General features: G+C 43.2%; 1 protein-coding gene across 1 annotated transcript in view; it reads left to right on the forward strand.

Moving 5' to 3' along the window:
• Window positions 1–12,007, forward strand: part of SAMTOR (S-adenosylmethionine sensor upstream of mTORC1) — a 100,937-nt gene extending 88,930 nt beyond the window's left edge. Inside the window, exon 6 of the mRNA XM_082254453.1 lies at window positions 10,379–12,007. Coding sequence (XP_082110579.1) covers window positions 10,379–11,005 — 627 coding nt within the window. The 3' untranslated portion in view covers window positions 11,006–12,007. The remainder of the gene's footprint in view (window positions 1–10,378) is intronic.
• The last annotated feature ends 390 nt before the right edge of the window (window positions 12,008–12,397 follow it).

A 12,397-nucleotide genomic window follows, 5' to 3' on the forward strand; every position in this document is an offset into this window, starting at 1 on the left:
TTGCTACCATATCCTTGGGTAAATGACAGTTGTTATATTGCCATTGTTAAATTGAAAGACACCCGTGGGAGGTTAATATCCTTAGTACCTGCCAAGTACCCGATGACAGTCTGAGAGAGTGTGGGGAGGACTGAGGACAAGCGCGTCCAGTATTCCGGGAGTCGTGACGCTTACTCAGGTCTCCCACAGCAGCCTGCAACACAGGAACAACGGATAGGCAGGAGGCAGGAAAAAAAGAGGGTGCGGCTAACGCCCACGGCTCCTCTTTCAAAATGCTCCTCTTGCTTTGAGGAGAGGCAGGGCACCGGATGACGTCGTCCACGAATTAGGCCGGTCATAGCATCGATGCAGAATCGCAGACGGATGAATCGCGATGCATCAATTCAGCAATTTATATTCGGCACCCCTAGCTGAATCTGTGATGCCTCTCTGGATCCAGCTCCCTTAGTCTGCAGGGTTTCTGTCACAGCCGTGATCCTTTGGCGCATGATATGGCTCAAATACTGGTCTGTGGACCAGGCTTCCAAGAAGGTCCTGTCTGATCTCTCTTTTTTAGGTAATCGCCTGTTCGGAGCTTCCATGGACGAGATTAAGGGTCTTACAGGGGGGGGAAGAGTACTCTTCTCCCGCAGGCTACCAGGAGCAAGGAGTCTCATCGCAAATGTGGCCCTTTTCTTCTCGGCTCACAAGTGACCCTTTTGTTCCTCAGGATCTCGGGACAAGGGATCATCGAAACCAGTTCAAACCCTCTCAGGAGGATCAAAGAAGCCGTGGTCTGGTAAGCCAAGAGCGGGTCTCTCCAGACAGGTGGGTCCACAAGCTAATTCGGTCCGGCTACATGATCGAGTTTGGATCTTAGGGGCTTCGATCTTAGCCTCCGGCAAGGTCCTTCCCTTCCAACCTGCGTTTGTCCCCAGATCGCCTGCAAGGTCTCCTCGGGGCAGTGCAACATCTGCTCTTACAAGGGGTTCATTGTACCGGTTCCAAAATCGGAACGCTTTCAGAGGTTTTTATTCAAACCTATTTACTGTTCCCAGGAAGGAAGGCAAAGTTCGTCCAATCTTGGACCTCAAGGCCTTGAACCGCTTTGTGGGGGTACATGGATGGAATTCATTTGCATGGTAGTGGCATCCCTTCATCAAGGGGATCTTCTGGCCTCTATCGATATCAAGGACGCTTACCTTCATATCCCAATATATGTCAAGCATCATCGTTTTCTTCGCTTTGTCATGGGCGAGGAGCATGATCAATTCGTGGTGTTACCCTTCAGTCTCGCCTCGGCTCCTCGGGTGTTCACAAAAGTGTTGGACCCGGTGTTAGTATTGTTGATGCAGCAGGGGATTGTGGTGCTGGGGTACCTGGACGATCATCTTTTACGAGCAGAGTCTGACTGCTCTCCAGGGCAACATGGACATCACTGTGCAGACTCGGCAGGAGTTCGGGTGGACTCTGAATTTTCAGAACTCTGCTCTGGTTCCGTCCACCAAGTTGGACTATCAGGGTCTGACTCTGGACTTGGCCTCAACCAGGGTGTTTCTCCTGCTGGACAAGTTCCAGAAGCTGCAGGATGTAATTCGGCTTCTCCTGTTTAGCAGTCGGTCGTCTCTCCGAACTTGCATGCTGGCGCTGGGCCTGATGGTGCCTACCTTTTGAGGCGGTTCTGTTTGCGCAGTTCCATATGAGACCTCTGCAAAGGGAGATTCTTGCCAAGTGGGACAAGAATCCAGTCTCTGGACAATCTGATCCTGTTGAGCCGGGGTACAAGAGTGTCCCTGATTTGGTGGCTTCGCTCTCTGGCTCTTCGACAGGGAAAATCTATCCTTGCCCTGTATTGGACGGTGATCACCACGGATGCCAGCCTGTACAGGTGGGGAGGTGTTTGGGGCATGGACTGTGCTTAGGGGGTTTGGACTCTGGAGGAGTCCAGGCTACCAATCAATGTACTGGAACTTTGGGCAATTAGTCTTTGTCTGGCCCATTGGACGGTTCATCTTCAGGGGTGTCGAGTACACATTCAATCGGACAATGCCAGGGCTGTGGAATATGTCAGTCATCAAGGGGGCACAAAAAGTGTCCTTGGGGCTCGGGAAGTAGCCGGCATTCTAAGGTGGGTGAAACATTTCCATTCCAGCTCTCTCGGCTGTGCCTATTCCAGGGGTGGAAAATTGGCAGGTGGATTACCTCAGTCGACAGGCCTTGGACCAAGGAGAATGGTCACTTTATCCGGAGGCGATACATCAACTGTGTCTTCGGTGGGGGACTCCTGAGGTGGATCTGTTGGCCTCTCGTCTCAACGGGAAGGTGCAGAGATTCATGGAAAGGTGTCGAGATCCTCTAGCCGATGCCACTGGTGGCTCCTTGGGGGCAGTACAGTCTGATATACACCTTTCCCCCCTCCCAAACTTCTGCCGAGACTTCTGCGAAGGATCGAGGCAGAAGGAATTACGGTCATCCTTGTGGCCCCAGACTGGCCTCACCAGTCTTGGTACGCCGACCTGGTATGGCTGGTCGCCGATGTCCCTTGGCGATTCCCTTTCAGGGAAGACCTGTTGGCCCAAGGGCCGATCTTCCATCTTGCTTTACAGTCACTGGCTTTTAATGGCTTGGCTGTTGAAAGCCAGGTGCTGAAGGATAGGGGGTTTTCTGACTCTGCAATTCCCACCCTGGTAAAAGCTAGGAAGTCTACCTCTAGGAAGATTTACCATCGCGTCTGGAAGTCGTACATTGTGTGGTGTGAGTCTCTGGGGGTTTCTCCCCGTTCCTTTTCGGTGGCTTGAATTTTGGCATTCCTCCAAAGAGGTGTGGAACAGCATCTGGCCTTGGGTACCATCTATGGCCAGGTTTCGGCCTTGGCGATTTTCTTTCAACGTCCTTTAGCTACTCATTCCTTGGGTCGCACCTTTGTTCAGGGGGTTCGCCACTTGACTCCGCCTGTGTGGTCTCCGTTGCCTCCGTGGGACCTCAATTTGGTACTGTCGGTTCTTCAGAAACTACCTTTTGAAAATATTTGCGAGATTCCTTGCTTACATTGTTCCAGAAGGTATCCTTTGTGGCGATTACTTCCGCACGCAGGGTGTCCGAGCTGGTGGTTCGCAGAGATAAAGTGGTGCTTCGCTCCCTTTGTCAGTCGTTCCTTCTTAAGACTGTCTCTGGTTTCCATCTGAGTGAAGACATTGTGTTGCCTTCCCTGTGTCCTAAGCATCCTAAGGAGGTTGCCTTGTGTTTTCTGGATGTGGTTCGGACGATCAGGGTATACCTGGCGGCAACAGAGTCATTTAGGAAATTTGGCTCGCTTTTTGTCCTTACGGATGGACCACGCAAGGGGTTGGCCGAGTCTGTCTGATCCATCTGGAAATGGTCGCAGCAGACTGTAGTGCAGGCCTGTTCAATCAAGATTCAGGTTACTCCTTTCCCTGTTAAGGCACATTCTACATGGGCATTCAGTGCCTCTTGGGCCTTCCGTCGTCGGGTGTCAGTGATGCAGGTTTGCAAGGTGGCCACCTGGTCGTCTGTGCGAACTTTCATAAAATTTTACAAAGTAGATGTGTTGGCATTTGCGGATGCTGCTTTTGGCCGCAAAATTTTGTAGGCTGCTGTTTGAGAGGACGTGGTCCTCTTTATAGGTGGATTAATTTCAGGTGAGCCCCAGTTGTTCCTGGTTGAGCTCCATGTTACCTGGTTGGCTAGGTTTAGCCTTTGAGAATTTTTTCTGCTGTTTTTTCCCACCCCTCATGTTTGACACTGCTTTGGGATGTCCCAATGTTCAAGAAGATTCTGGAGCTGTGCCGTCAATGAACGAAAGAGAAAATTGGATTTTTGGCTTACCCTAAAAAAAAAAAAAAAAAAATCCTTTTCTCTGATGTTCATTGACGGACACAGCACCCACCCCTCTATTAAGTTATTTTTTCTTCTGACACTACTTGCAACAAAACTGGATGCCTATAGCAGGAAGTGGGAGTATACCCCTGGGACTGACCCATAGGTGTGGTAAAGCTTTTCCCTGCCTAGTGTCCTACACCTGTAGGGGGCAGCATAACCCAATGGTCAAGAAGATTCTGGGGCTGTCTGTCAATGAACATAAAAAAAAACCAAAAAGGATTTTATGGTAAAACAAAAATCGATTTTTTTTTTCCAGTTGCAGAGGCTACAAACTCTTTCCTCCTCTTTAAGTTGTGCTTAGTTTCATGCAAGTTTCCGATCTGCTGCTTCCTGGTGGTTCTTGGGCTTGCCTAGATAATCAGTAACCCCGAGAACCGATCTGGTGGTTACGGCTGCTGCTAACAGAGATGCGTAGAGGAAAGATGGCTTCCGCTCATCTCTATGGTCTAGGACAGTGATGTTAAACCTTGGCACCCCAGGTGTTTTGGAACTATATTTCCCATGATGCTCATGCACTCTGTGCTGTAGCTGAGCATCATGAAAAATGTAGTTCCAAAACATCTGGGGTGCCAAGGGTCGCCATCACTGGTCTAGGAGGACCAGAACGTCATGATTCTGACCCAATGTAAACAAGGCCCTAAAAATTTAAAAAAATTAAAAAAAATCTGTGGGGTAGCCATGTAGGCTGCCCTAATAGTCTTTGATGTGGGAAGAGAAACAGTCCATGGACTCAGGGCAAGCCTAGTGGGGAGCGGAAGCAATCTCCAGACATGCAAGACACAAAGAGAGAAACCGGGTGCCTCTGAGTAAAGACTATAACATTTAATGAGCAAGGTACATTTAAAAACTTACATCAGAGTAAGTAAATGTGGGTGGATGGGTCCTCCGGCATCCATGTTCGGCATAGGGCCACCGTTGATGGTCAGTAATCCTCTGTGTCCTTCCGGTTCCTGTCCCGCAGGAAGTGGGGTGGTGTGTCTGAAGTCAGACTGAGGCTAGGACTGCAGGATCAGACACAGGGTGAGCCGCACTCGCCGTCTTTGGATCTTCCGGCGTGCTGACGCGTTTCAAAGCATGCACACTGCGGTGGAATACCAGCGCGCGCTCCTTTTTCAAGTTGGATCTAACTTGAAAAAGGAGCGCGCGCTGGTATTCCACCGCAGTGCGCATGCTCCGAAACGTGTCCTCAGCATGCCAGAAAATCCATAGACAGTGACTGCAGCTCACCCTGCGGTCCTAGCCTCATTCTGACTTCAGACACACCACCCTACTTCCTGCGAGACAGGAACCGGATGGACACAGAGGATTACTGACCATCAGCGGTCGCCCCATGCCAAACATGGATGCCGGAGGACCAATCCACCCACATTTACTTACTCTGATGTAAGTTTCTAAATGTACCTTGCTCATTAAATGTTAGTCTTTACTCAGGCGCCTGTTTTCTCTCTTTGTGCTTTACCCGAACTAGCAGGCAGACTGTCGCTACTGTTGGAGATAGCGGGAAGTTTTCTGGTGGAGGACGGGGGCTGCCTAGGCTGTGTGTTCCTGTATCCATGCTGGTAAACGCTGAGCTGGTGTTCTGTCAAATAGTGCACTTCTTGGAAAGTTATTTACGGTGTGCTGGGAGGTAGATAGGGGAGATGAGGCAGGTATGCTTTAGAAGAATCATTTTATTATTATGTGTATGGATAATTTCTCCAGTGATTGGAGTGTTGTAAATTTTTTTTTACTTGGAAAAATTAATAAAGAAATATAAAAAAAAAAGAATCATTTTATGTCCTCTGATAAAGCCCTGTGTATTATCAACAACTCCACCACAGTGGAGTCACCCTGGGACATACACACATAGGCAGGCAGTAGCTGCAAAGAGGCAGCAGAAGATCAGCAGTGCTGAGATACTTATTTCTTCCTTTAAGTGTCACGAAGGCTTTATTTGGATGTGCAGTTGGGTGGTAAAAATGTGCAATAGATAAAAAGAGAAAGGTTGGGACTTTGTGTGAGAGACATGACGAAGCTGGCATGGAACAGTTTACACATTTATTGGTACACATAATCAGAACATGACATATAAAATTGTTCCATAGTCAAGATATTGAGAGAGCTGATAAATAGTCCCCAAGTCCAAATACATAAAAATCAGCAAGGCAAAATTCCAAATAGTAATAGTGATAAATTATATTTACAGTAACACATATTCAATTTCAAGTAGTAGTGGAGTATTTGGTGTATTCAAAACATCGTAGCCTCAACGTGTTTCATGGCCCATCGCCACTTCATCAGGAGTAGATGTATGAAAAACTCTAAAAAACATATGAGAAATAATGGCACAATGATGATCAATAAGAAAAAAAGGAGGGGAAGGGAAGGGGAGAAAAAGCCTCTACATACCCAAACTTGCATATCAGCTCAGATAGTATGTGGTATTGGAAATGGCCCCGAATGTCCTCCCCGGGAGCTGATGGCACACAAAGCAGGCGGACCGGGCAGAGCGCGCCGCACACATGGTGAGTGGAAAATGAAGCATGTGGCAACGTGGAAGGATATCGATCAAAAAAATATTGTGAAAAGAAAAAAAAAAAAAAAATATATATATATATAATAATTTTATTATCGTAGTGATAAAGCATATATTTTGTTGAAGTACCATGGTGCTGCTTACAAGGTGGAGATTGAACAAGTGAGAGAAATAAGGGTGTGCATCAGAGTGGCATGAATGGATAACAGTCTATACAGCTGACATCAGAGGAGTGAGTGAGAAGCCACGTGACAAAGTGGAAAACCACAAATAAAATCTATCTTTCTGACGCCATCACGCCGACGGCTGGATTCCTCCCTCAGTGCATATTTGGCAGCATACGGGACGGCCATGCCTGCTGGCGTGGACCGTTCTCGAGCTGTCTCCTCGATGCACTGGCGTGACGTTTGGCTCACTCTGTGCCGCGCATCCGCCAGGAAACCACCAGGCAACGTATTTGAGTCTGGGCCCCACACTTTGGTACTACTTTCTGTTTATCTCCTTTCTGACTTTCATCTTCCTGTTTCCCCACTACCTCCAGGTCCTTCCCCTGGCTTTTCTTCCTGTTTTCAAGTTTCCACATTGGCCTCACCTTTCCTTATCCTCCTCTTTGGATTTATTTGCGGTTTTCAACTTTGTCATGTGGCTTCTCACTCACTCCTCTGATGTCGGCTGTATAGACTCTTATCCATTCATGCCACTCTGATGCACACCCTTATTTCTCTCACTTGTTCAATCTCCACCTTGTAAGCAGCACCATGGTACTTCAACAAAATATATGCTTTATCACTACTATATAGATATTTTTTCACAATAATATTTTTTTGATATCCTTCCACACTGCCACATGCTTCATTTTCCATCTTGTTCATCCCAGCCCACACTCACCATGTGTGCGGCGTGCTCTGCCCGGTCCGCCTGCTTTGTGTGCCCTCAGCTCCCGGGGAGGACATTCGGGGCCATATCCATTTCCCATACCACATACTATCTGAGCTGATATGCAAGTTTGGGTATGTAGAGGCTTTTTCTCCCCTTCCCCCTACTTTTTTTTCTTATTTATCATCATTGTGCCATTTTTTTCTTATTTTTTTTTTTAGAGTTTTTCATACTTTCTTTCCTGATGAAGTGGCGATGGGCCACGAAACGCGTTGAGGTTACAATGTTTTGAATACACCAAATACTCCACTGCTACTTGAAATGGAATATGTGTTACTGTGAATATAATTTGACTATTACTATTTGGAATTTTGCCTTGCTGATTTTTATGTATTTGGACTTGGGGACTATATCAGCTCTCTCAATATCTTGACTATTGAACAATTTTATATGTCCTGTTCTGATTATGTGTACCAATAAATGTGTAAACTGTTCAATGCCAGCTTCATGTCTCTCACGCAAAGTCCCAACCTTTTCTCTTTTTATCCATTGAATAGGGATGGGGACGCACGGCACTCCCACCATGCACCTCATTTAAAGTCCCACACCTCCCCCCCTTCTTACTTAAAATGTGCAGTAGAGACATGTTTTTGCCACCCACCAATGGCCACCCTTAAGCTACTAAAGGCAGCAGATGGGTATTTTACATGCCACAGTCATGATTCATTCACATAATAAGGAGTTTTCCCTATAACAACAGGTTTTTAGTGTCATTCTTTCTGGCCACCCTATAACCCTGACGTAACAGCGTTACATTGAAGTTATTGACTGGCCACTCTGCTGTAAGTTAGGGTTAGGAGGCACAAATTACATGCCCTTCCCTGGGGCTGACCACCAAGGATACCAAAAAAAACTGTCTCCTGACTTTTTTTAGCTGGCTCCTAGATTCATAGCAAATTTGTCAAGCCCTGACCCAGTCCATGTCAGTTTAGATATCCAGCATGATATTTTTTCCCTTTGAGATCTGATGTGCTTACAAAGTGTTCCTTTAATTTTTTTTGAGCTGTGTGTGTGTATATATATATATATATATATATATATATATATATATATATATATATATATATATATATATATATGTATGTATGTGTGTGTGTGTGTGTGTGTGTGTGTGTGTGTGTGTGTGTGTGTGTGTGTGTATATGTATATATACACAGTGCCTTGCGAAAGTATTCAGCCCCCTTGAACTTTGCGACCTTTTGCCACATTTCAGGCTTCAAACATAAAGATGTAAAACTGTAATTGTTTGTGAAGAATCAACAACAAGTGGGACACAATTATGAAGTGGAATGAAATTTATTGGATATTTCAAACCTTTTTAACAAATAAAAAACTGAAAAATTGGGCGAGCAAAATTATTCAGCCCCCTTAAGTTAATACTTTGTAGCGCCACCTTTTGCTGCGATTAGAGCTGTAAGTCGCTTGGGGTATGTCTCTATCAGTTTTGCACATTGAGAGACTGAAATTTTTTCCCATTCCTCCTTGCAAAACAGCTCGAGCTCAATGAGGTTGGAGCGAGAGCATTTGTGAACAGCAGTTTTCAGTTCTTCCACAGATTCTCGATTTGATTCAGGTCTGGACTTTGACTTTGCAGTTCATCCAGAGTGATCATGGGCCTCTTGGCTGCTTCTCTGATCAGTCTTCTCCTTGTATGAGCTGAAAGTTTAGAGGGACGGCCAGGTCTTCGTAGATTTGCAGTGGTCTGGTACTCCTTCCATTTCAATATTATCGCTTGCACAGTGTTCCTTGGGATGTTTAAAGCTTGGGAAATCTTTTTGTATCCGAATCCGGGTTTAAACTTCTCCACAACAGTATCTCAGACCTGCCTGGTGTGTTCCTTGTTCTTCATGATGCTCTCTGCGCTTTAAACAGACCTCTGAGACTATCACAGTGCAGGTGCATTTATACAGATACTTGATTACACACAGGTGGATTCTATTTATCATCATTAGTCATTTAGGTCAACATTGGATCATTCAGAGATCCTCACTGAACTTCTGGAGAGAGTTTGCTGCACTGAAAGTAAAGGGGCTGAATAATTTTGCACGCCCAATTTTTCAGTTTTTTATTTGTTAACTAAGTTTGAAATATCCAATACATTTCGTTCCACTTCATGATTGTGTCCCACTTGTAGTTGATTATTCACCAAAAATAAAAAAATTACAGTTTTATATCTTTGTTTGAAGCCTGAAATGTGGCAAAAGGTCGCAAAGTTCAAGGGGGCCGAATACTTTCACAAGGCACTGTGTGTGTGTATATATGTGTGTGTGTATATATATATATATATATATATATTATGTATATGTGTGTATATATATATATATATATGTGTGTGTGTATATGTATGTGTGTGTGTGTATGTGTATATATATATATGTAGTTTGTGTGTGTATATAGCCCGGTAGGCAAGTGGGTTAAAGTACTAAGGCCTTTCACAAGCTTGTGAATTCCTACTTCGCTTATAAAGATCAAATGCATATCAGTGGAACTTTTAGTAAACGTGCATGACAAAGTAAAAGGCCGAAGCTGCTGCAGGCAGCTAAGGTTGTATGCAAATCTCGACTTTTCCTAGCAAAGAATGTCTTGTCTTACCATTTTCATGTCCCAAGCCTCCCTTATTGATCATTTAGTCTTGCCTTCACTGAAAGGGACAGATTTTAGAATTTTTAGATGTGGCAGAGGCATTTTTATATCCTATTCTCTGAATTGCTTGTGACAGGTTTAAATTAAAGTTAATTCTTGCTGAAATCCAAATAGAAATGCACATTTATTTTCACATGTGTTGTACTGTGTTTTGGAAGGATTGCCAATTACTTGAATGGCAAAATAGAGCACAATACATACAGAGGCATCTTGCAGGCCTTGTTCTTACCAGTGTTCTGTTTGTCACTTTGGTAAGGAATCCAACTGGAAACTATTTACTTTCTAGAGTCCATGCAGGGTCTTCCCATGCTTGTGTTGTGAAATACCATAAAATGAACGACAGTGCAGGTAGTGAGAACAAATGCCTTGGTATTTTAATAGATTTTTTTTTTCTACATTTAATAGACGGTCTACAAATGCGACTTCCTGAACTTGCAAATCCAGAGACCACTTCAGCTTGCACCTGATGCCATTGAGGCCTTCCTTAGGCAGCTGAAAAACCCAATAGATTATCTACCTGCTGAACTGTTCCATGTAGTTGTCTTTTCCCTTCTACTGTCTTATTTCCCATCACATTACCAGCGATGGCTTTGCTGTAAGAAAGCTCATGAACTACTTGCATTGAATGGCTTGCTGCTCATTATTACCCCAGATTCTTCTCATCAGAATCGTCATGCAATGATGATGAAGAGCTGGAAAATTGCCATTGAATCTCTTGGTTTTAAGCGTATGACGTACTCCAAATTTTCCCACATGCATCTTATGGCATTTAGAAAAACATCACTAAAAACTACAAGTGATCTGATTACAAGGAACTATCCAGATATGCTTTACATCCCTCAAGACTTCAATTATGTTGGAGAAGAGGAAAACTCCAGCCCTTCATGTGCCAGATCTGAACTGGAAGATGAACAGTTAGCATACACATTCTCTGAGCTACCGGAGGCTCCTTACGATTCCGATTCTGGAGAGAGTCAAACCAGCTCAATGTCTTTCTACGAGTTTGAAGATCCTATTCTCCTCCTAAGCTAACCTGGTCCTAAATATTTCCATTGCCAATATGGCTGTATTGCCAATAGCAAGATACAGACTTGAACCAGAAAAAAAAAAACGTTTACAAAGTTTGCTATTTTCTTACTCCTGTATTTTAGAAATTTTTACTGCTGCGGAAAACTGGATACTTTGTAGTAATGGTTTAACAGTTCTTGTTTTTTTTTTTTTTTCCTTCAAGGTACCAACTGTGTGTATATATAATTATTCTTTGGGTAGTGTTGAAGACTAGTATTTTTATTGCAAAAACATTTGCATTCTTTATTTTTTCCTTTTTTTTTTATTTTTTTTTTTGTTCACCTTTTTTGTACATTGTTTGTGCACTATTCAGTTTTGGAGTAAAAGCAATATTTTGTCTATCCTTTTGGGTAATGCCTTTTTGATGGAAGGAAATTCCACAGTATCAAAAACAATGTTTCTTTTTTTTTTTCTACACATAACTTGTGTAAGTTTCTATCAATAATAATAATATTGCACAACTAGTAACTGTAACAGTTTTTGGGAGAAGTATATTGCACATAAGGTTTTATCATCTGTTGTGTACTTGTGATTTGTTTATTTTTTATTTTTTTTCATCTTAATACCTCGTTATGAGATTTGCACTGAGTATTGGTTGGTCTGTTCTTCTAAGCTAAATAACTTATTCATTTTATTCTTGGTATGATTTTAGTTTTTTTTTTTTTTTTGTTTTTTTTCTCGGTTGAAGTACACGTGGCGAACAATTATTGTAAATGCTTGATATTTCTTGTTATGAAAACATCAAGTATTAACACCACAATCCAGAAATCACTTTATTTTGTTTATGCCAGTATTATGCTTTGCAGAAATGTTTGTCTTCCTAATAAAACTGTAGGCCATGTAAAACAATTGTATTTTTTTGTTTTTGTTTTTCTTTAATTAAAAAAAAAAAATCATTTTGGAGTGGTTAGGAAATTCGAAGCAAGTAAGTGCCTGCCTTTTTACTTGATATCATCTAATTGCTGGAAGTAATATGTTAATTGTCAGGCGCATATGACAATTTAATAAAAATGTTACTGCGTGAGTTTTATGTTGACATGCCTTTTTAAGTTGTGATCTGTAATATGGCATCAAACAATGCTAATATGGTACAATAATTTAATGAAAATAGAAATATTTTTCATCAATTCCATCATTTGTTGAATATTCACAGCAATGTTTTAAAAAGGTGTTTCTTTTTTAAAAATGCATATAACCAGACACAAAAAGATTCCAAGCTCTTCTTACCGACCAGTCTGCTACCAACCAAATTGATCTGTTCGACAGTATGCATAAAAACCGGGTTTAGTTGCACACATTTCTAAATACATGCGTAAGCCACAGAGCCCCGAAAAGGCACCCCATTATCTGTGGTCC

The sequence above is a fragment of the Pelophylax lessonae genome, assembly GCF_965119305.1.
Source record: "Pelophylax lessonae genome assembly, chromosome: 4".
In the NCBI taxonomy this organism is placed as follows: Eukaryota; Metazoa; Chordata; class Amphibia; order Anura; family Ranidae; genus Pelophylax; species Pelophylax lessonae.